Raw genomic sequence first — 25,418 nt, forward strand, 5'->3', positions numbered from 1 at the left:
TTGCGTGGGTGCAGCTTGGCTCAGGAGGGCACTGCACACTGTCTGGCAGCTCAAGGCTCCTCCAGCTGTCATCTGGGGCCATCACTGCTCAGCTCCAAGCTTCCAGCAGCCTGCTGAGCAGCAGCCTACTGAGCCGGGCCACAGCCATACATGACACAGCTGTGGCAGCGCAGGTGCCAGGTGGCCAAGGCTGATCCCCGCTGCCCCATGCCATGCAGAGGGGCTGTGCCATGAGGCCCTAGTGGCCCCAACAGCCGCTGCTGCAGCCAGTGAGTGTGGGGACACTGAGGCCAGGCTGCTGAGGGTCTTTTGTTATACCCCACTGTCTCTTTACACCCTGCCACATTTTGCAGTTGCCTCATTCACAGGAATTGACTGACTTCCCTCTTAACTGGAACGGTTCTAGGTTAAACACAAAGTGTACCACATTAACTGTACTAGGACACTCCAAGCAGAATTACCACCCTACTGATTGAGATTATGGACAAAAATGTCAAGCCAAGTGCCAGAAAACAGGAGACTGCAGCCCATATCTGCACTTCCTTAAAGAGACATTAAGGTATCTTCCTTGATAAACTAGGTCATTTGCTGCTGTAATACACAATTTTAACTGACCCTTTTATCTGTCTAAATGGACCCATTAGTAATGAAGGGTGTTCACACAAAAGTTTCCAACATCTACCAGTTCTTAAATTGTGACTGGAGCTACATCAGATTTTCACTCTTTGTGAAAATTACACACATCCTGGGGAAATATAATGAACCAAGCCTTTAGCATAAGTACTTTAATGAGACTTTGTTGCCCAAAATCACCCACCCTGAAACAGAGCAGATAAGGAACACCCTGGGTATGCATATAGGGACCTACCAAATACACAATGAAAGTGGATTACACGTCATCTCCTTTAATCTTTCATGTTCCCGCATGAGTGTCCCTTCCCCCACCACTGATTGGCACAGGGGCCCCACCTCTTCCTCCCAATTGTCAGGGAAATAAAAACTATGGTTTTAAACATGGCATGGTTTTTGCAACAAGCATCAGGGTCTCCAGGGCATCTCAGTCAATCAGCGGCAGGAGGTAAAAACAGCACCATATTTAAAACTGCAGTCTTTGCCTCACCGCCGATCAGGAGTGAGCTGCAATCATGGCGCTTCGACCAAATCAGCAATGGAGGGGTGCACGGGGGAACATGAAAGATTAAAGGAGATGACATGCACCTCACTTCCACTGTGTATTTGGTAGGTCCCTATGCATACAGTATAGGGCAAGGGTTTGCTTTTCTATGGTGTGGACATAAGTATCTTGAATGGTACCCTCCTCACCCTTTCATAGATTCATAGTCACTAGGGCTGAAAGGGACCTCAGAAGATCATCGAGTCCAGCCCCCTGCCCCAGGGGCAGGAAGTCAGCTGGGGTCATAGGATCCCAGCAAGATAAGCATCCGAATGTCTCTTGAAGGCGTTCAAAGTAGGTGCTTGAACCACCTCCGGCGGCAGTCTATTCCAGACCTTGGGGGCTCGGACAGTAAGCCTGTTCCTGGTTCACTCCCTGCAGAGCAGTGGGCCAGAGCAGAGTATTCCTCCTTGGAGGTGGATCCAGTCCTCCATCTTTTGTAGGTCTTTCTTTTTAGACCCAGGAGGTCCGCTGGTTCCCTGGAAAGCCAAGGGGGCTGCTGTGCCCTCTTGCTGCCTTTCCTTTGAGACAGAATAGGCTTTGCTTGTGCATCCAGAATTACTCCCTTGAGGAGCAACCACTCATCCTGAACTCCCCTCCCCTTTGGGTTGTGGCCCTTTAGGGCCTCACTGACAAGCCTCCTGAGCTTGTTGAAGTCAGCTTTCTCGAAGTCGAGGACTTCTGTATTGCCGACCAACTTGCCAGCTTTAAGGCAGATGGTGAAAGTGATCAGCTCGTGGTCACCATCACCCAGCCTCCCTTGGATCATTAGGTCGTCCCCCGTTGCCAGTACCAGGTCGAGCAGCGCTTTACCTCTTGTTGGCCCGTAGACTTCCTGGGTCAGATAGAGCTCATCCACACATGAGAGAAAGCTTTGCAACTGCTTGGATTTGGCTGAGCGCTCTTCCCACGAGATGTCTGGGCAGTTGAAGTCTCCCGTGACAACCATGCACCAGGAGCATGCGGCCTCAGCCAATTCCCTGGCAAGCTCCTGGTCAAGGTCTTGATCCTGGGTAGGGGGTCTGTAGTAGACTCCCACTATTGAGTCCCCTGTGCCTTGTTCCGCACAGATTTTAACCCAGAGGGTCAAAATACAATTGTTCCCTTTTGCTGGTAATGCTGCAAGATTTTTCCTAAACAACCTTCATCACGCCTGCATGGCAATAGGAGAATCCCAGAGACAAAATGTTCTGCACCCCCGGAAAGTGAACAGCAACACACAAAGATAGTATAGAGCAAAAGTTCTTTGTTACAATCACAAGAAGTTTTCCTGCCTCCACCACCAGTAGAACATTGTTTTGGGTAGTAAGAGGCAGTTTAAACCAGATTAAAAATGCACTTAAAGGCAGACATCATTTAAGCTCCCCCTAACACCATGTTCTCCCAGAAATGCACCTGAGGTATGTCATAATCGAATATCAGGGTTAGATATCTAATTGTGAACAGGATAGAAAGTGGTCTAAGATCCATAGATCAAATAAAAGTAAATGCTTAAGTGTAAAACAATAAGGAAATTTTGCATTTTAGTTCTCTCCTAATGCAACAGGAGTGCTCTAGACCACAGCATGAGAACCTGACAAGGGGATATACAGGAAAACAAGAGATACAAACCTGATGTTGTGGTAAACAGAAAATGATTTTTTAGGTAAAAGTGTATTACTGCACATCTAATCCTAACTGAGATCCTCTAAATGTTTAGATTCTTCCTGTGCTTTAGGTAACTGGTTAAAGATAGGGGAAAGGACACTTTCACCTTCACCAACTTTCTCCCAGTATTCACCAGGCTGAAAACTGACTCTGAAGGAGGGGACCAGGAAGAAGGCAGAATCAGTGTCACTTCTCCATCCACATGGGCCCATGTGGGGGCTACACCTAAGTGGATCTGGATGCTTCCATAGTGATAGAACTGCATCTATCCTAGGGCTCATGGTGGCAGAGTTATTAGGGCTGTGTAAAATTTCATTGAGCATTTCATTTTGAAGCTGTTTTTGACACATTTTGAGCTCGAAACAGCAAAATCAAAATGAAACAAAAAGCTTCAAAACAGCTTTGAAACAAAATGAGGGCACTTGAAACATTTCAAGTTTCAAGGCAGCCCAGTGGCGGGAGGCAGGGGAGAGCCAGGGCTGTGCTCCGACCAGCTCCACCAGCCCCAGGGAGCTCAGCCCAGCGACGGGACGCAGGCAGAGCCAGGTCTGTGCTCCACCTCTCACCACTGGGCTGTCCATGGGGCCGCTCAGAGCGCAGCCCGGTGGTGGGAGGTGGGGAGAGCCAGGGCTGTGCTCCAAACAGCTCTGCCAGCCCCATGGAGTTCAGCCTGGCGGCGGCAGACAACAAGAACCAGGGCTGTGCTCCACCTCCCACCACCGGGCTGAGCTCCATGGGGCTACAAAGCTGATTGAAGCGCAGCCCTGGCTCTCCCCTGCCTCCTGCCACTGGGCTGCCCAGTGGCAGCATCAGTCTTCCCTGGCACTGGGTGCAGGTTCGCCCAGTGCTGGTCCCACGTGGCAGCCACAGACTCCTGTCATCTGGCACAGATCCAAGGGCCTGCACCCCCAGGAGACAAATTTGTCCTGCTGGGGCAAACCGACCCTGCCCAGATTCTTCCAGATCTTCAATCAGGGGGATCTGGAGGTGGGGTTCAGCACCTGTGCTGGCCCCAGCAGTATAAAAAGCTGCCCTAGTGAGCAGCTTTGGGTTACTTGCCCTCAGGAGCTTCTGAGGCCCAGACAGTTGGTATCTAGGGACACTATCCCCTTGTGCCACTTGGACTGCTGCAGCATCCCTGACCTAGAGTGGCCCCTGCACCCTCTACCTACTGCAGCAGTGTGGCAGTGGGGGCTGCTGCCTGGCTGTGACCTGCTGCCACCTCTGACAGCATCTATCCCCTTGCACCTGTGGCCCCATGGCTATATGCTTGCCAGACCCAGATGGGGACTGCATGGCCACTTGGGCTGTGGTAAAGGCACTGAAGCAAAGGTACCTTTGCCTGTGGGCCAGCAGGCTGTGGCTGCACAGTTGGCCTTCATGTGGTACTGCTGTCATGTCTTCTGGTGCCTCCACTCTACCATCTGGGCAGCTATTGCTCAGAAGATGTGCTCATTTCAGTTGCTCACTTTGAAGTGTTGTAGCACATCCTATTGGCCCCAAATGGCCAAGTGGTTAGCCACCATAGGTGGAAGGAGAAAAAAAATTTGAGGGGGGCTGAGTGCATGCCCCCCGCAAAAAGTCTGTGGGTGCAGGAAAAAGAGCCAGGGGAGGTAGAGGGGGTGGGGGGGAGAAAATGGGGCTGGGACCAGATAGGGATTGGGTGGGAGCAGAGCAGAGCTCGAATTGGGGCCAGGGCCTGCTGCACTTGTGCAGCTGCCCCTTCCCCCACACCTGGGGTCATAGCAGTTCATGGGGCCCACCGGTGCCAGGCAGTCTCCCAGCCCCGCACCAACCCTGGCCCCACACCACCCTGGGGGATCCGGAGCCAGGGGTTGGAGCAGGGCCAGCCTTGGAGTGCAGTGATCCAAAGAAGAGATTTTTAAAAAAATCTGGATAAAAGCTCATCGTGCCTATGTTCCTTGGATTGGGATTCTGAAAATCTAAATGCACCATAAACAGGGCAACTAAAATACAAATCTAAACAGAGCACAGCCCTGCAGCCCTCCTGGGAGTGCAGGCCCCTGGATCTGCGCACCAGATGACAGGAGCCTGCCGCTGCCAGCATGCGCCTCGAGTTCTGCTTTTTGCAGTTTGAGGTGCAGTTTCTGAGAAACCTCTCAGCCTATCCCCTTGAAACTTTGCATGCTTCATGCCCTCAGAAGGGGCTACCATCCCTGCAATTTTCATCTGAATCAGGTATGAAATGACAAATCCTGATTCCCAATTATAGCCTAAGGGCGAAACATCATAATGGTTGAAACAGTGAAACAGTTTTGATGAAACGAAATGGAAGAGCGCTTTGAAACAAAACAACAAAACAAAACACTGTCCGTTTCGCCATTTTGAAGGGACATCAACATGAAACAGCCCTATTCTTCCAAGCAACGTTCAAACTGCACCTTTAATTGACAATGCTGCACCAATATGACGTAGTGACAGGCAGTCTCTTTACAGAAGGGATTGCTGTTTCTGGGGTGCTTTCCGTCTTGAAGCCTTGAATTCCTACCCCCACACCATCAAGTGCCCTGCATATAGCACATGCCTCAGACAAAAGCCTTTGTAACTTTTGGAAGTTAATAGGATAATTTTTCTTTTTGAGCATTCACATGTATGCCTTCTGGAAAACTGTCAAGAGGAAGGCATGGGGAACCAGAAAAAGATAAATGGAGATAGGAGGTGGGAACACACAAACAAACAAAAAAAAAACAACTTCTATAATCTCTTTGACTGTTGAAGACAGAGTGTACTTTTGTGACATAAGGACAAATAAAGTAATATGCAACACAGAATCATAGGGATACATAGCAGTTGAAGAAATTGAGAGGTGTGGGAGTTTTACAGCTATTATTTCTGACCCTAATCATAAATTCCCTGTCCTTAAACTTAAGCAATATGCAGGATTGCATATTGCCTAACTGATATATCAGGCCTAAATTTTAAAGCAAGCTTCTGTAACAGGGGTGGCCAACCTATGGCACACATGCCACAAGTAGCATGGACAGCCTGTGTGTGTGGCACATGGCAGATCAGGGAGGGCAGGCAGCACAGTGGCAGATAGGGCAAGAAGAAGAAAGCAAAACACCGAATCAGGCAGGGAGCACAGAGAGGGAAGCAGAAAACTGGAGCAGCAGATCATGCAGGGGAAGGGGATCAGAGTAGCACCAGGGGAGGGTGCAGGGCTAATTTGTGGCATGCCTGCCAAAAAAGCTTGGCTCCTAATGTTCTAGAAGGCGAGTGGGACATTCCATAATTTATTAGCAGGCTCTATAAATTGATCAAAAACATATTGCCTTCCACTTGATGATATGCCATTTAACTGAGATTTCATTCATTTCAGTTATGCTTGTGTTACTTACCAAGCACAAAATAGAAATAAAATAACAGTAAAAAAAAAACAAAAAACCAAAAACAAAAAAAACAAAAAACAAAAAACCAACCATGCTGAAACTCAAAAGTACACAACTTTATCATTAAATTGAAGAAGGCACCTCTCAGCAATTGAGTTTATCTGGTAAATGTGACAGCATAAAGAGAGCTACCATGCATTCCTGAGAGGCATACAATGTGCTTCTTTTCTTATGCCCAAGACAAGCTTTAATATACAGTTCCTGTGTCCTTTCATGTGCGTGATGGAGTACATAGGAAAGGTGGTAGCAGTTATTCATTAGATGCTCCAATAGTACTCCCTAGATGCTGTTCAGCTTTAAACAGTATGAATTTCTTGCAGACACCTCTTTTAATAACTAGTAAATACATATATGTCCCTTTTATTAAGACGCCACTGAAGATGACCATGTAGCATAGAGCTATCCTTTAAAAGACTATCAGGTTGCACAGCTGTGAGGCTTTTCTCATTTTGCCATCTCAGCACATAAAAAGTCTATTATTAATGCTAATACATTAATACTAGAATTTCTTACCTTGCAGAGTTTCAGAACCAACCAGCATGCCAGATATGCAGTCAGGCTGAATTTTGCTTTCATGTATCTGTCAGGTAAACAGGTAAGATACATTTGTACCAGATCCAGCTCTTCACTGACAACTCTACTGCCAGAATCAGGAGCAGCATCCTCCCCGGCCTCTTGTCTTCTCCGAGCCTCTTCTACGGGTGCACTTGTGCACCTATTGAACTCCATTTTAGAGCTTTTCTTCTTTGACAAAGCCCTGATCTTTCCACAGACAACTCAGGGAATATTTTTTCAAAGCACTAATTACACTCCCTGGTTTTCCAAAAGTATGTAGGCTTTGTCTTTAAGCCAACCCAAAAAGTTAGACTACACCGAAACAAACTTTCTTTAAACTGCATTGGCTCATTGCCTTCCTCTTATTGAACAACCTCTTGCAAATGTGTGTACAGCTACAAGATAAATATAGCACTAGCGAGGAGAGCCTTGTCATACAGCACAAGAATACTCCTGCCGTTGCCAAGAGAGGAGAGAAAGATTCCATTTATTTAAAGAGCGAGTCCCCAGTATCAGTACTCCCTTGTTCATTTTTTTTAAAAGGAAAAAAAAAGCAGTTATCTTTGAAAAAAAAATTTTTTTGCCAACTGCGCTTCCTCAGAACAAGTCCCAGTTCTGTAACAAGGCTGTGCTCCTACGGAGGAGGGTTTTTTAATTCCCAAGATTTCTAGCCACAGTAATTCATTGTCTGCAATATTGCAGATGCTGAGCTTGTGAAGCCTACAAAGTTTCAAAAGAATAAATGAGGTCTCACAGATGGAAAGGGGCCAAGACATTTTGAAATAATGAACGGCCTTTCCGTAGGCCAAAAAAGGAACAAAACATGTTAGAGATTAAGCAGTTTTCCAGCTAAACTTTAAACAGCTCGTCTCTATGCCTTATGACAGCACACATTTGTCCATGCTAACATTTTAAGATGCACTTATTATGCTCTTAATGGGTCCTGTGAAATGGCTTGATAGATGTAGGTTTAATTGTATGCAGTCCAGCAAGTTTCAGTGAGACTAAAAAATTTAATATTTCATTTTTATCACTGGAGCTAACTTTCATGGTCATACTAGCTATTACAACAGAAACTGCGATCCTTCACACAAGTCTGTAGACTATACTTCCTTTTCCCCCGATTCTGTTGGATGTCCAGGTAGAAATTAAAAAAAAAAAAAAAAAAAAAAATCCTGTGCCAATTTGTAGAAAGACCAAGTGATAGGTCTGGTATCTTGAACCATGTTGTTCTCTCCCACAGTGCAGGACATGAGGACCACAGGTCTCATTAGTAATTCTGAGCTACTTCTGCACACACAGCATGGTAAAATGCATTCCAATGAAAACCTCAAGGTACACTTCTGTCACCCTTAATCATGTTGAGTACTACCTCCTCCCAATCCTATTGGAACTAATTAGATTACTTGTAGAATAAATGCTATCAAGATTGACAGAACCTAACCCTTGCACTGTAAAGTGCTTCATAAACACAAACGATACTAAGAGTTACCATGACACCTACAGACTAGATCCAGTTTTCATTAAAGCTGGAATAGGAAGAACAACCACACAAGAGTTCTCTCATTGTTCTGGCTAAAACATACTGTGAGGTGCCCAGCTCAGCCAGGTTACTCCAACAGATTCAGCCATCACCATTTCCCTACTCTTCTAGGCTAATGGATGCACATGGCAGAAGCTAGAGAACTGTAAAAATAAATTTAGCAGTAGCCATGTGAGGCAGGTGACATTATAAAGAAAGCCACTGGCATTCCTGCAAGCAATCCCAAATGCAGATGTTAACAGCAAACATGCTCCAGAAATCTGCAGAGCATCTGGGGAGTATTCAAGTGGTTCTCTGCCCAACCATGTTCTCACATTGCCAATAATAATGTGCCTGCAATTTCCCTATGATGGATCTCCTCTTCTGAATTAACAACCCTATCAGACACCCCTTACCTTGTCCCGAGTTAGCTACAGTCATTTAAAGGGATATCAATGTTGATAAGCCCTATACAGGGCTCTCCCTATTTCTTTAAACAAAACAATGTGCTAAATATTAATGCTAACTATAGTACCTGCCATCCAAGACAAAGCATGCCACAATAAAGTTATCATTCCATCTGGTAACAAACAAGCCCCCCTCAAGTCTCTTGGCAAACTCTATGGGTGGGCCTGCACTGGCCCAGTTCTCTCTCAGTACTGGTTGGAGGGGAGCACTGTAATTCCAGCCACCTGTGACAAGTGCACTAACTATTGCCTCCCTCCTGCTTCCCTTCCCTGAAGGTCCAGAGCTAGATATCTTCTCTGTAAAAGGATTGTGCCCCAGCCAGTCTTCTGCATGACCAGTGCCACAACCCTGAAATAATAATCAAAGCATATTTGGCACAGAAAAAAAAGACGGGCAAAAAAACCAAACAAACAAAGGAACATGTATGGCAGCTCTATCCTAATCTGCTTAACAATGCTATGAATGCAGTTAGATAGGCTTTAAAACTGTATGGGAGTGGTTAAAGACCTTACACATTAGTAAAGCATCTTTCTCTTCCTCCAGCCTCTTAAGAGATGTTCACAATCCATCATCTGTGGCCTTGCTCACTAGAGGGGTTTCTACAATAACCTCCAACACTCCTCCACCCGTCCAAATGCACACACTTTCCAAAAACTGCTACCACTTGTGGTGCCAACAACAGTAGGTCAGAGACTAATGTACCAGCATGTAACCCCCCCCCCCCCATTTTTCTAACCCTGCTAAGTGTAAACAGAATTCATTAAAATTCCAGAAAACCACAGATTTGCCAACAGTGGGATTCCCATTATTGCATCCACAAATGGATCTAATACACTGGTAGCACCAGAGGGAAGTGTTAAGAAAATAAAGGTACATACATAAGGCCAAGCACTAAGAGTGTTGATCCTTATTTCTTTGCTCATTTGTGCCTTGTGTAGCCTCTCCCAAGATATTCTGCAAATTTGTAAACCGTTATACAAGATATGAGCCAATGGAAAATCTAGCCCTGTATTTGCAGGTTTATAGTACCTAATCTTTTGGTTTAGTCATTGATACAGAAGTATATAAGTGTATGTTCAAGTTCCATCAGAGTTTACTAGGTACATTTTATCTTGATTTCTCTAGGCACCCAGTTTTTAATGCAATGTGCATATTCTCTGTGCATTTCAGAGAAGGGTTTTTTTTGTTTTGGGGTTTTTTTCCAGCCTTGCTTTCCAAGAAGCAGCCTTAGAAAACACTTTATTAACTGTACAAGCTTGTGTACAAAAGTTACCTGAAGTGTTAAGTGCTTTCCAACCATTCTACTCAATGTGCTTTATGACACAATCTTTCTGCTCACTGTTCTTCTTTAAGGAAAACTCAAATATAGGCCTGTTAGGCTTGACTGAGACCCTTCAAGTTGATCCCCTTTCCAATTTTGACTGACCCATGTTTTCTTAGTTCTTCTTTGCCCAACTAAGGTTCACAAGTCTGCACTTGTGAAGCTGTCAAGACAAAAATACATACCAGATGAATGCATACTAAACGAATTTCCAAGAAGTCAATTCCAATTCTTCTCTAGTACCACACAGCAGTAGCTCATCTATTGAGACACATTGGCTTCCTGTGTCAAATTGAGATCCTTTTTTTATCGTTATATACTCTTTTAGCAAGAGCCAGTAAAGAGTCATTCCATGTTTCAGCTAAACACAAGCATGTTGAGAAATACTGCTAAGTCCTGCCCAAGGGCGGGGTTTTGTAAACCAGATACTTGCTTAAAAGGGATTAGCCACATCTGTTTTGTTGTTCTATTTTTTTTAATAGTTCCTAAAGGCTTCCATGCATGTTTTGTAAACACAACTGTTCTGAAGTTTTTGCTGAAGGGTGAGTTGGTATCTTTATATGAAGATACTAGAACAACAACAAAAAACATGTTCATTTAATTGGAGTGTTCTGCACTGCACTGCACAGTTCAACACTAACCCTTCTATCAACAAAAGACTGTTTAAGTCTTTAGCATTTATTCTGGCTTCTTCTACAGCCTACAAAATTCACCTGACTTCCCCACATTTAATTCATGCTCTAGTTCCCATTAAAAACTGCCCAGCAGCACACAGATGGCTACATCTTGCTCTCACTGAATTGAGTGATCCAGGATCAGGTTCACAGAGCTGGATGTTAAAAATACACCCAATGCCTCTCAGTCCATTAGTTCACTGGGACACTATTCTTACCTTTGCCCTGAGAAAGAAGTTCAGAGCCTTCATATCCACCCCTTTGGATAGGTTCAGTCATAGATTTCTAAGGCTGCAAATCTTTCTAAGAATCTTTACAATCCAACTTGAACTTCTTTACGAACACATATCCTAGGACCTCACCCAGTAGCTTCAGAATCCACTCTTGTTTGAGATGCACTATTCCTTGACAGAGCTATCCAGTCTTGGCTTAAAGACTACACATGCTAAAGAATTAATTGGAAATTTGTTCCAAACAGCTAAATTACCCGCACAGTTGAAGTCCAAGTTTTATTTCTAGTCTGACTGTTTTATTTTCAGCTTCTAACCATTGAACTCATTATACTTCCTTTTGCCTAGGTTAAAGAACAGTCTGTTAGCAATATTATAGGTGCATATACAATGCAAGTCACCTCTTACCCTCCTCTGAATAAACTTAAGGAAACCAAGCTTCTTTAACCTCTTACTGGGATGCCATTTTGAAGCTTGGAAAACATTCCTGTAAGTATTTTCCTAAGTCTTCCAATTCATCAACAACCTTTTTTGAAGTGTGAGCACCAGAACAGAGCACAGTATTGCATTAATGATCTCACTAATGCTATATACACAAATCCTACTTGCTATTCTTCTGCTTAAGTTTCCATGTATTATGTTAGCCCTCTTAGCTGTGGCACCATACTGGGAGCTTATCTATTATGACCTTCAAATCCATTTCAGGGTCACTGTATTCCACTATAGTCCATCTTGCATGACCTATGCACTTCAAGCCTACCTGAATATAGCTGTATTAAAACACATTATTCCAGATGATGCACTTCTGCAAGTGATGCAGATCACTCTGTATGTGGACCTGTCCCCATCATCAGTTACCGCTCCAACAATTTGTCATCTGCAGTTATTACCAGTGACTCATGGATTTTTCCCAGCTCCCTGATAAAGATACTGAACAGTGTTAAGTCAACTGATCATTGAAGGGCTCTAACAAAAACACCAGCCCCACAGCATGATGATTACCCATTTATAATTATTTTATGAGCTTATTTAGAATAAAGTTAACCTTATAATGCACCTAGGACAGCCTGGGAAAATGAAGTATTATATTTAAAAAGAATTCCCAACCTGTTTGAAAAGAAAGTTCCTAGTTTCTTTGTCTTTTTTTAATCGGGGGGGGAGGAGAAGCAGCATCCTCTTCGAAGCTCTCATGAGCAGCTGCTGTGGCGGCTGTGTGGAAGAGATCTGAGGAACTGGGAGCTCTGCATGACCTGACAGGACCTTAAATGCACTTTCTGAAGTGTGACATCATGTTTCTGCTATGAAGCATTTTTAATTAAAGAAATAATAAAAAAAAAAGAACACACAAAAACTTGAGACTTTTTTTGATAGTACACTTTGTGCTGAAAAAGCTGGAGAGCTGCATTGTAATCATAACTGGCTAGAACAGCTGCTTCAAAACGCGAATCAACAGCCTAATGCAAAACAAAACATTGGACTTGTGATTCAGGCAGTATGGTGACAATTGCATATCGCAGTGGGGTATGGTTGTTTTCTCCAAGGAGTTGCACTGATGTCTCAGATGATTATAGCTGAAGGTTACCAGTTTTATGTACTATTTGATTAATTTGTTATGTTAAATTTCAAAAGTACCATTATGGTAATCCTCTGCCTTTATCTTCACATGCAAATATTTCATTGAAAATAGTATGATTCCTGGAGGCAAACTTCTCTGCAGTTTACCCTCCAGTACATATTCTGAACTCATTCCTTCCCCAAACTCCTAGTGATGTGCTTCGGTGGAAATTCACAAGTATAATAGGCAGATTATTGATCCGTTTCTCCCACAGATTTCAATGGTCTTGAATGATTAAGTTTGCTGGTGTTTGCAATGCACCACTTTTTGGCTTACACAAAATATTTTTCCACAACACTAACCAAACACTTCATTTAACAATCGAGGTAGATCAGAGATTATAAATTATGCCAGGCTACATAAGGAAAAGTCTTTCCTAATGTGGTTATTTCTATGCCCAAACTTATCAGGAAGTGTAGGAGTCACTAATCTCTAAATCAAAATCACAGGCTTTAAGAGTGCTGAATAAACCTATGATAGCCACGTCCAGATGAGCGCAGCCATGTGCTACGTGGCGCCACAGACACATCTGCAGCACTATATACTGCATGTTCAGTTGTTCTCCATGTTGTGGGGGAGCAGCGCAGGGGGCTTTTTTGACCCCGGGGGGGGGGAAAAGCGTTGCGGCACACATGGGGGCAGCATGCACCACTCAAAACTGGAGCCGTGCTGTGGCTGCTGACCAGGCTCCGCGCAGTAGGATCGCTGCTGCTGCAGCACTAAGAGGCCCCCAGGACCCCAGATAAGGCTTCTGGGGTGAGCCCAGTGCTGGCTCCAGCCTCCCCTACCCACCCAGGGTATCTTGCCAAGCACCAGAGTGCTGTGGCACAGGTGTTCTGCAGGAATAACTAAGGACGGCACAAGGTATCCCTGCTGCTAGTTGTCCCTAAGGAACCAAATGTCCACACATGCATGGATGCAGCCTATGGGGGCACCTAGACGATCATCTAAAGCTCCAGGATCCACTTGCCTGGCATAAAGGAATGTCCACTTTAAGAGTAATTTTGTCTGAGCAAGAGACAGAGCTTCCCTAGGGAAGCCCAAGTAGGTAGAAAGAACTGGCCACCCCAGGAAAAAAGGACCATCACAAACCTACTACCTCCTGCTTCTAGTGCAAGAAACTCCCCTTTAACTTCATCTTCAGACATAAGCACATAGCAACATACTAGAAGCAAGGATTTTTGTGGGCAACATGTTTTACTGGACTAACTGCATGGTTGGGATAGACTTGGACAGTTTGGGCCAACCTTTTAAGCATGCATACCATAAATTAGCCCCACACCCTCCCCAAGCAGCACTCCACACTTCCCCAATCTGCTGCTCTGTTGCCTGTTCCCAAGCATGTGCTCCCTACCTTATCTGCTGTTCTGCATTCTTCTTTCCTTGTGCTCCTTGCCCAATCTGCAACTTTGCTTTCTGCTCCTTGTGCTCCTTCATCTGTTACATACCACACACAAGAGGTTGCCTGTGCCACTTGTGGCACCCACGCTGCAGGTTGGTTACTCCTGGACTTAGACAAGTTTTCTGACCTGAAAAAAGGCTGCTTTACATTCAAAAGCTTATCCAAATCTATCCCAACCATGTTCTTGGTCCATTAAAAGGTATCACCCACAAAAATCCTTACTTTTCCCACAATGCCTGGATGATCACAGCTACATCATGCCAAAATAATTCACTGTATACAGGTAATGAGCACTATAATAAGAACACATGTGGAATGGAACACCTTAGCAAGGTCCACTTACAGTGCTCCCAGCAGGCCTGATCTGAGCTTTACAAACACAAAGCTGTCAATATCATTTGACAATTTATGCAAGTTACTTAATGAAGTATTTTGTATAAAGCCACAAATGACACCTTAAGGGCAACACACTTTCCCCCAAGCAACGCTGGAGAAAAAGGCCATGTGATCAGACGATGGAGATGCACTCTACTTGGTAGGTGCATCTTGGAGTGCTGCAGGTAGTGGCAAAGGAGAGAAACCTACAGGAAACCTGGAGGCTCTCATAAGGGTAAGCTAAGGGTAGATATATATTCTAAATGGGTAGGCATCAGTGTAGTACACTCACTGCATGATCTAGGCAACACATCCTTTGCAGGAGTGCCTGCTGGCACATCTGGTAGGGACAAAAGAATCTTTGGCTGGTGCTGGCCCCTCCTTTGCTACTGAGGTTAGCCTTGGCTATTTCTGATCCAGCAGGGAAAGAGATGAAGCAAGAGTACTGCCTGCAGAGCAGATGTCATAGCTAGACCATGTGACAAGATCATATAAACTGCTGGCAAACTCCTACTGCCTTCCTTTGCCCCCTCTGAATGCGAGAACGTGTGACACTACTGCCAGATGCAAGCGTTGCAGGAGACAACCAACGCTTGGCAACCCATTACAGGCTTTCAGAGTCATTTGATAAAAGGGAAAGGGCACAGTCAAACACTGCAGCACAGCAAGGGAGCCTGGGGCCTGGTACTTGGAAACATAACCCATATTCAGCCATCTAACCCATCTGCTCATCAATCCAAATCACAGCTCTTCTACTGGCTTGCTGTGACCCTGCATCTCCCCAACCCTAGAAAGTTTCCCAGGATGTAAAAAGGAAATGGGGATACCCACTGCTCCTTCGTGAAGCACTTTGAGATTCATGGATAAAAAGGGCTGTACAAGAACACATTATTGTTTACAGTATTTCCTCAGACTAGAACAGGCTGGTTAGGCTAGCATGCCACATAAATGGGCTGCAAAATGCCACTGCCTTTTTATGCTGGCCTGCTTGGCAAAGACCAGCAAAAAGCCTCTATCTACCACATTTTGGCCCTACATCCTATCCTTCCAAAGATACAAGTTTTATTTTGTTGGGGTTTTGTTTTTGTTGGGGGGGGGGGGGGGAGAAAGGGGTGTGCACAACCCAAAATTTTGCAGAAAATACCCAGGGTTTGATGCAAGTAACCCAGAGAAGCACACTTCATATCATACTCATACTTTTTTTTTTAAGCTTCATTCCCAGCACATCTGGTTCTTGTCCCAGGCAGACCAAGGAAACTTGGAGATAGGCAAAAGTGAAAGCTGGTTGTTTTGAAATCTAACGAGTTTTTCCTCAACATCAAGAAAGGTTCAAGCTCAGGTTTCAAGCAGCAGCTTGTGGTTTGGCTTGAAACAGTCTCTTCTAATTCAGACCTAGTGTAAATACACCACTGTGGCATACTACTTCCTTTAGGAAATGGGGTCCCATTCACAAGTGAAATTAATTTGCTTTTAGCCTATTGAAAGGTTCCTTAGAAAATGGTGAGTAGAGGCTGGGGAGTAGTAGAACTTTCTAAAAGAAATGGTTTCTGAAAACATCACCCAGTCTTATTCCAGCAAGGTGGCTTTACTTTTTCTAGACCTGCTCCTTCCTAAGCGACATAATTCTACTCCAACCAGCATAACAGAGCCATAGGTTTTGAAGAAAAGATTTAAGGAGTTTTTTTTTTTACTGCTGAGATGAGATCCTGTCCTCCCAAAGGCCCCCAGTAATACCAGATGCCACACCTATTACAGGTGCACATGCCCTTTATGTGTGTCCCCACACTCCTTAACTCAGTGAGTCTGTCCTGAAGCCCAATAGTATCTTTCACTTGCCAGGGGTCCTTCCCAGCTCTTCCCATATGTCCCAGACCTACAGAGAGAACTCACCTTTCTTCTTCCTAGCAGGAGGAAAGCTGGGCCATCATTCTGACTGCACCTGCCACTCACTCCATGTTAGCTGTAAGGAAACTCCTGTTAGGAATAGCTGAGAGGCCCCATCAGGAGGGAATTGCAGCCAGCCCCACTTTTAAAGATTTCTGTACCCCTCTGCTAGAACCTTAGAGAGAAGAAAATACACTTTTTATTCCTTCCCATTTAGAAAGGTGGATGGACATGGCCATGTTGTCCTTGGCTGGCAAAACCTGAGGTTCACAGGTGTGGCTGTAAGAGCTGGTGCTGATGCAGCACCTGGGCCCTGCCTCACTCCAGCCCTCACAACAGGGCAGGCTAATCAGGACTAATTGTTCCTCAAGGAACACCTGGAGGTCCGAGTGATTAGCTCAGCAGAGGTTCAGCTAAAATGTAAGGACAAGGGTGTTGTCAGGTCCTAAAATCTGCTGTATTTTTCTGTGAGTTAGGGGCTACCAGGTTCTGGAAGCAGCTCCAGGTGTTACTGAGAGTTTAACTTTGGAAATTGCTCTTCACTTCAATACCTGCTGAACAGTGGGGTTGTGTTCAGAGTTGCCCCTGGCGAGTTCTCAAAGGAGCCCAAGGGTGTTAATAGCTGAGAATGGGATTGTTTGAATGAAGTCCTTGAAAGGTCTTTGTGGCTGAAGAAGCCTGAAAGATCAGGATATGGTAACCCTACAGGTCAAACTCCAGCCAGCAGAAGGCAGTGACTGTTTCAGCTTAGGACAGAGAAGTAGCGCAAGAGGTTTAATGGGGAGGCAGGGTGGTAGAGGGCTTGAGAGCTACCAGTAGCTAGCAGGGTTAGAAGGTGGTGTGGAGGAACCCCCTGTTCCCCAGTGCCCTAAGGCACTGGGTTAGCAGGTGTTGGTACATTCATTGTCACCATTAAATTAAATAAAGCATAGCAAAGGGGGTTGTATGTTTTATTTCTGGCAGTCTTTGGGAATGCAATCCTTTTATTCCTCAGTCTGAGTATTTAGGATGAAACCTGTTAGGGGCTAGAGTATGGGTGGGCAAAATGCGGCCCGTAGGCTGGATGCAGCCCACCAGGCCATTCTATCCGGCCTGTGGGGCTCCTAAAAAATTTAGAAAATTAATATTTATCTTCCCTGGGCTGCCTGTCATACGGCTCTCAATGGCTTGCCAAAACTCAGTAAGCGGCCCTCTGCCCAAAATAATTGCCCACCCCTCAGCTAGAGCCTCATGCTTGGAGCACTGCATGACTTCTCTCAGTAGCATTGGGCACACCCACCACATTGCTGGGCATTTGGGGCTGAAAGGCAGCAGCACCTGTCACTATGCTCTGTTGCTGCTACAAGTGCAGGTAGAGACATGACTACAAAGAACCTGACAGAATAAACACAGGCACAGGGAACAAACAAAACATCCATTTACTCTTTAGGAAACAGCATGTTAGAAAACAGCATTCAAAAGCAGCCCAAAATTGATGTATTGTACCCTTGGAATGATAAATGCTACTCAAATGAGTTTAAAATGCTGATCCTGAAGGGACCCAGCTCATTTGACACAATACTAACTGATGACTTCTTTAAAAAGTCTAATAGGATGATTGCCTGGAAGAGCACAAACAGATGGATAATTGTTTGAGAACAAGTTAGCAGTTTTTTCAAATATTGATGTTCCATACTGTCTTGCTCATGAGACTGCATGTTTTATTATACTTAAACCATAGAAATTCAAGGCAAGTATAAGAGTATCCAAATGACAAATAATGCACTTATTATAAGTAGGTTACATAGTGATAAAAAGTTTAAGTCACTCACAGGCACAAAAACTGTTTAGCTGAAAAATGCTTGATGTTTTTAAAGTAGGTAAAACAGTATGTCTAATTAATATAACACTTCTTTTATTTTTAACAGATGACTATAATGAGCTGCATTGACATAATGATTTGTTGGAACATGCATGTAAGTGAGCAAACTATACAACTTCACTATGCAGCTGAAGACATCTGCATTCTGCTTTTACACAGCTGCTTTGCCTAATCAATCTGTGCGGTTAATATGCATATTCATGCAGAAAATATATACTATACATTAGCACAGGGGACAGTCCTCAGACTTTCGCTCTGTACGCCCTAACACAAACCCACATTTTCTTGCGTGCTGCTTATTCAACTAATTCACAATCACTGTAATGCGTGCCTTTTCCTATTCCATAAGAGACAAGAAAGATACATTTTTTACCACATTGTCAACTTCACTGAACCTATTCCTTAGTTTTACTGCATACTTCATTTTACGCTCTGCCTGATATTTTTTTTTAAGGTGCTTAATGCACTCAACTTCTGATAAAAGCCCACTGACAAGAGTTTGCAGTGTTTGTCACAAACTTGGATCAGGCTTGGTATACCTTGTAATTAATGTTGTATCCAGTTTTCAGTTGATTTAAAGTTCAGCCTGGAAGGATCTGTCTTTTCCATCCATGTTTGAGATTTGCATGTTATTGTTCTGATTAGCATTAATAGAAGCCTAAGTTAATGTTAGAATTATCGCAAATTGTTGATATAAATCTCTTGTGAATGAATGAAGGAATGCTTATGGCAAAAGCTATTCAACTACTCTAATGTGATTAAACAACTTTTTAAGGCTTCCATTCAGAGATAGGCTGAGCTTCTTGAATGCCTGTTAACTTTCTTGGGATTTCGGGGTCCTTCAGCATATATGCAGAGCATTGTGGCAGGCCTCTTGTCAGCAAATATACTTTAAAGCAATGGCTGTTATGAATGTTCACTTAGTGTCTGTGCTGTTTATGATTTGCCTATAGTTAGTTACTGAAGACTATGGAGTGTTATGGTTTGAGAACAGTTAGTTTCCTTTAACAGTTCTGTGTTAAATAGCTCTTTAATATTCCAGTTGCATTTAAAACCTGAAGTAGCATTTCTGCTGACTCCTGTTGCTTTGTGTTAAACCTTTTTTTGTTTTGAAAGCTATAGCATTATGTAACCACACACATTGCAAATAAGATACAGAAGTAAGTTAAGGAATGTAGTATTTAAACTTAGCAAAAAATCTTGGTTACTTCTTATCTGATCCTTTGCCAGCTATCTGCAGAGCTACTGGCTTTAAAAGAAGTCCCGCAATCAGAAAGTACCCAAACGGCTGAGTTTACCTTCTGAGTATCCTTCGATTTAGAACCCCAGTCCCTCTTACTCAGAATCTCAGTCTTTATTTCTTATACTTTCCTCTCTCCTTCAAAGGGGAAGTAAGAATTTCTCTTTAGTTAAAAATTATGCACTATTAACATGGCACTGAACATATGCTAGGCACTTTATAGATATATTGGAAGATGAGTCCTTGTCCAGTAAGTTTCTTAGGAATGTTTTTTAGGAAAAACTGCAAGGTGCAGTGCTTACTGCTATGCACAGGGTTGAAACAGAGGTTTCTCTGAGTAGGTACATTTAGAGTAGCTCCTCCCAAATGTTTTGAGGAAAGCCAAAAACTTCCCTCTTCTCTGAGCAGCACCTGCTTAAATTTAGGAAATGAGCCAATTCCAGATAACAACATAATCCTCAGTGTATATACTAGTTCCAAAGCATCTAATTATAATGAACTGGTATTCTTTCACTCGAAAACCTTGTATTATTTAACTGCTGTATACAAAGAAATGTGTACTTCTACCTAATGGAGAAGTCCTAGTAAGCGAGAGGCTGTAGTTTGTCTAGACAAGGCCACATCGGAGTGAAGGAAATCTGTTGAGGAGTTAAATAAAACTCGGAAGCATTAGACATTCTTGAATAATGGAATTTCAATGCTATAACATAGTAAATCATTAATGGCATGTAAAATAAATCAATAGCATGATGTTTAAAAGAGGCCAAACATAACATAGGATTCAAGTGATTTTAATGTGCAATGTAGAATATGATAACTAAAATATAATACATAAAACATACTATACATTAGATATGATAAATATGAAAAATAGTTAAAATATATTAAGCAGCATATAAATGTACGTAGTTTAGTTGCATGTTAAATCAGAGATACTGAAAATTCAACAGCTTGACTATTCATATTTTAGAAACTGCACTTAAGGTTTTTCTAATGCAAAAAAAAATTTTTCAACTGACCCATTGAGCGAAAACAGTAAACTAGAAAGTAAACACCAAGTTTGATACAGAGCCGAATGGCATGATAAGCTTTTTTACTACATTCCCAAACATCCTTTGGTTGCTAGGCCCTGCTTAGTGCTTAACTTTTCATCTTCTCTTTTAATGACAAATTTTCCATCCACCCTAGCACTTACAAAATTGTAAATTGTGCATCATTAGCGTTGTATCTGATAGAACTCAAAATATGTTGATGTTACTTTCAGACAAAAAGAATTTTTAGTAGACTTGTATAACATTATAATGAAATGCTTTAAATTGTATTTTACATCTTATTAATCTCATTCATGTTGTTCTAATATATCATTTTTAACATCTTAAATTTTCATTGTTGGTATGTGCAGTCACAGCTCCTTTGACAGTTGTGCTCACTTACATAATACATAGAAAAGTATTTCTATATCTATTTTTGCCAATCCTCAAAACTCCACTGAATTTCATCTCGTAATATATATTCTTTAAAGGAAAGGAGGAGTAGTTTATACCCTTTTTATGATATACGAAGAAGCCATGAAAATTGTGAGCCGTTTCCAAAACCAACAACATTTGGCATGTCTCAGATTAAAAACGTGTGCCTGGTCCACCTGGTTTCTCTTGGAAAGCTGGTAGCCTCTTTGATTGGTCAAATACCAGATATTATGCAGGTAAAACCTGATGGTTTTATTGAAATGTTATTTTTATTCAGACTATATATCATTTTTATAAGCATTCAGTGTTTTATAAGTGTTCTACTCCCGTCCTATAAAATTTGGAAGACAAATCATTAACGTGTCAACAGCTCAGAAATCAACATATATCTTTGAGAGCCTCAATGAGTTTTGCAATAAAAGTGGGAATGACACTTGATTTAGTCAACACAAAAATTCCTTTCAGAGAATCTTTCTTCATCACAATGGACCAGAAGAGACCTATGATGCAAACATGTTTCTCTCTCAACCTTCACAGGTTGCTTTTAATACTTGAGAAACTTCTCCTTTCTTCGGACCTATGATCTTGTATATGTGCAAACAACAAATCCAGTAACACTCTCTTTACACATCTTGGGGTGCAGGACCAAGAAAAATATGTCTGGTTTAATAGAAACTGACCAAATGTGTCTTTAGCCACAAAAGAAATCTAACAATCTTAAAACCTATTCATAGACTTTCTTCATTCACCTTACTTTCTACATGCCAGTCATTTAAAATGTAATAGGTCTTGAAGATGTCTAAACTAAACAGACTTGCTAATCCATTAGATGAAGACACCCAAATAAGTCGAACTGGATATTACAATAGAGATTCACATTATACAGGCTGAACATACCAAGATACTCTTAATTTTGCACCCAAGAAAAGAAAACATGTCCAGTGCAACCATTTAGACCAAATGTCAGTTTTCAAACCAGTGTGCTGCAAGTATTTGGGATGCTATCTGATTCAACGCAGGTCATGAGAGAGATTCACTTTTTTTTTTTTTTTCCAAAATAAAGGTAGATTTAAGTAAATTATTTTCGATACTGAACATTTTCAAACTTTTCCCCCTGTTACAACCAGCACACACGTAGCTTCACTGGACAGTGGTAATTGAAGGAGTTGGAATAGCCCAGTGGCTGCCATATAGGCCACTGCATCTAATGCAGTGACCCTGGATGTGCTTTTTATAGTAATGATAAATAGCTGAACCTCTGAATCTAAAAATCTGACTCTTGCTGCCTGGACTAAAAGACTGTCAGCACATAGACTATAGCAGACTTTTAAACTGCTCTGTTTCAGCTAAAAAAAGAGTGGATAGGGATTCATGTGTAAATGCTAGACTTGGACAAGTGTGGTAAGAGCACAGTCAACCAGTCTATACAGGTACACCACAGAATAACACGGATCCATAAAAAGATAGAGCTGGAAAGGGACTTCAAGAGGTCATCTAGCTCAGCCTTTGCTCATAGCAGAGTCATCAGCATCTAAACCATTCAAGCCATATTTTGTCTAATCTCTACTTGAAAACTCCTAGGGATAGATTTCACACCCCCTTCCCCCCCAGCTAATCCATTCAAATGCTTAACCACCCCCTAGTTAGGCTAGTCATTAAAAGGTACTTACTAAGTCCTCCTTGTAGAAACTTGTAGAATCATAAAAAATAAAAAAAAAAAAGACACAGGAGAAGCCTGTACTAGCACTGATGTAATGATTTAAAAATTTAAGAAAACCTCTTTAGCAGAAAGAGCCACTGAGTGTAAGTAGTATGAAGAAAATAGAAGGACTCTAGAAGACCTCCCCAATGTGACTATTTGGGCAAGGGCCTATGATAGAGGATGGGGAGTAGGAAAGAAAAACACAAGGGTATTTTTAACCTAGTCAGCTGAGGGACAAAGGGAAAGCAATAGGTAGAGCCAGGAAGTGAGTGGGACAGGAGTGAAAGAAAACAGGAAGAAACCAGCAGATTCTGGAAAGGGAAACCAGGACACTTAGACAAGTCACTTCAGCACTCTGTGCCTCTGAAAAAGGGGAGTAGTAGTACTAACAAGTGCTTTGAGAGGAGCAGATGAAGAGCTAAGTGACTTCTCTACTTGTATTACTTTGCTTTTTTCTCCCTCTAGCTTCTTATTTAGTCTGCAAGCAGTGGAGGTATGAGGTTTGAAATATGTTAATGGTATGGAGAAATCCTGGCTTTTCCTCTCATCAGCCAACAAATTTGCAGTGATAGGGAGTAAACGTGGCAAAGAGAGAGAAGCCAGCTGAATAATTCCAAAGGAAGAGAGGTTTGTGAAGGACAAAAAGTTCTTATATAACTGTGCTCTGTTGCTGGAACGTAAGCCTTATGTTTGTTGTTATTTGATTAGTCCACGGATAGCGTGTCATATAGCATTTCTAAAGGGATGCTTATGTGATGAGTTGTTTGGGATTTGGGGCCCTTTATATTCTAAATGGCAAATCCCTAGCAGCCTGCAGTTGGACGGTCATGAGTAGTTACGTATACTTGAGAAGATTGGTTTTTAGTGTAAAATCTTCCATACTGAAAGACGGCCTGTACTGGAAACGTTAGTGCCCTGAGGAGGAATTTTTATTCCATAGCTACCCCAGGAAAGCTTTTCTGAAAAGCATGTGCCATATCTGACCCTTTGGTGAATTATGTTCTTGGTGCCGTATGTCTTGAATCAATTCAGATTCTGCAAAGTATAGACAAGGCCAAACTAATGTGGCTGATTGTGTTTTTAAAAAGGACAAGGGATTTAGCAACTAATAGCAGTAAATATGTACATGAAGTGTAACATCGCTTACTTCAAGACATAAATGACTATGGGAGTTGGGACAGAATTATAGTCCATCACCTTGTTCTTTTCTCTCTAACTTTATCAAACAATTTTCTGCATGCATTAACGGGAAGCTTTTCCACAGAGCACTGAAGCATCAGATGTTAAGCCCTGCCTGAGGCGGAAAGACTGGACAAGATGATCTAATGGCCTCTTCATTCTTTTTAAAGCCAGAAAGAACCACTACATCACCAAAGAATTTATATTTACCTAGTCTTAATGCTGTATGTTAAATCTTGTGCCGTGACGGTATGTGAAAATTTGTAATTGAACACAGGCTACAATTGTCATACAAAAATAAGGACTCTTTTGGCTTAAACCACCATAGCAAATCAAAGGTAGGTTGGTGGTTACCTCATGTTCTGAGATTGGGTTCTAAATTAGAAAAATAAAATTCTGTACAGGATTAAGTACAGCAATTGTTTGGTACATAAACATTGTTTTCCTTCCCTTAAAACAGAAATGAACAACCTATCTTTTTAATAGTAATTCTCAAACACCATGTTTGATACCCCTTCCCAATTATGGTACATGGTAAACAAACATCTTTGGATGGGATAGGGCAAAGTATTTGATACTTTCTAGTAATTTTATCTCCCTATTTACAGAATGTCTTAATCCAAGTAGTAAATCTTGGGGTGGGGGTGTACACACACATGTAATCTGCACAGTCGAGTTTAAGAAGATTAAACAGTTACAATAAAATGCACCATTTCTGTAAAGTTTGAGATTCACATTTTCCAAAAGAAGTAAAGTTGTCTAAATTATTTAAATCAAATGTAATTCTTATTCATCACATACCTTCACTTTAAAAAAAAAAAAAAAAAAAAGTGTTTTCAGTTGCCTGAAAGACTGTCACATGGTACAATATGACAGAAAAGCTATCCATTTTGTTAAGCATTCTTGTCATAATTTAGCTTTTGCAATATCTCATTGCAGTTGAGGGGGGGGATGGAGGAGCATTTTCATTTGCAAACCTGGATTCAATAGTATGAAGCTGTCATGAGCTCCTACCAGTATTTGTTAACAAGATAACAGAAGAGCATAATTTTTCATCTACACTTGTCTCCAAGGGTGTCTAGAAGAGAAATCCTGGTTGCTTCTGACATGAGTATTACCTCACTGTGACTGAATCTTACTACATAGACACAACTGGAAAGCCATCATTATTTAAAGCTGGATTCTTCTTTGTTGTACCTGAAATGTAAGGAAAAAAACATAGTGAGTGCTCACAGTTACACTGCTTCCAAACATAGAGGGGGGACAAAACAAACTTTAGTTGCATTTTTTTTTTTTAAATATCGATATATGTTGAAAGAATATATGCAACAGTATAGCTAACAGCAAAAATAGTAACTGACTAATGCACATTAGTAGCAGAAGCAGAGATCACCCTGTTTTGTTGTGATTTTTAACACTGTGATCAGTGGTGCCACAACTGTACAGTGCGTTTCCCTGGCACTTGCCCTTGCGGGATGAACCAGTCAGCTGGTCAACATGCTGCAACACTGTGAGGCAAGGGAGGACAAGGAGCAAAGACCATGTCAACAGAGGGAAAAATGCAGCAATGCCCTGAAGAAGCAAGAGTGAGAAATGAGCCTTCTCCTTGATGAAGACACCGGGGGTCAGTATAGGCCAAGAAGACAACTGAGTAAGTCTTTGTAGACAGTTGTTTCAGGTGGTGTTGAGGCTT

General features: G+C 42.4%; 1 protein-coding gene across 1 annotated transcript in view; it reads right to left on the reverse strand.

The window, feature by feature from the left end:
• ARHGEF4 (Rho guanine nucleotide exchange factor 4) overlaps window positions 1-7,009 on the reverse strand; it is a 386,988-nt gene extending 379,979 nt beyond the window's left edge. Inside the window, exon 1 of the mRNA XM_014599122.3 lies at window positions 6,745-7,009. Within this exon, the coding sequence (XP_014454608.3) occupies window positions 6,745-6,960 (216 nt within the window). The 5' untranslated portion in view covers window positions 6,961-7,009. The remainder of the gene's footprint in view (window positions 1-6,744) is intronic.
• Between the last annotated feature and the right edge of the window lie 18,409 nt (window positions 7,010-25,418).

This window comes from Alligator mississippiensis, chromosome 7, assembly GCF_030867095.1.
Source record: "Alligator mississippiensis isolate rAllMis1 chromosome 7, rAllMis1, whole genome shotgun sequence".
Lineage (NCBI taxonomy): Eukaryota > Metazoa > Chordata > Crocodylia > Alligatoridae > Alligator > Alligator mississippiensis.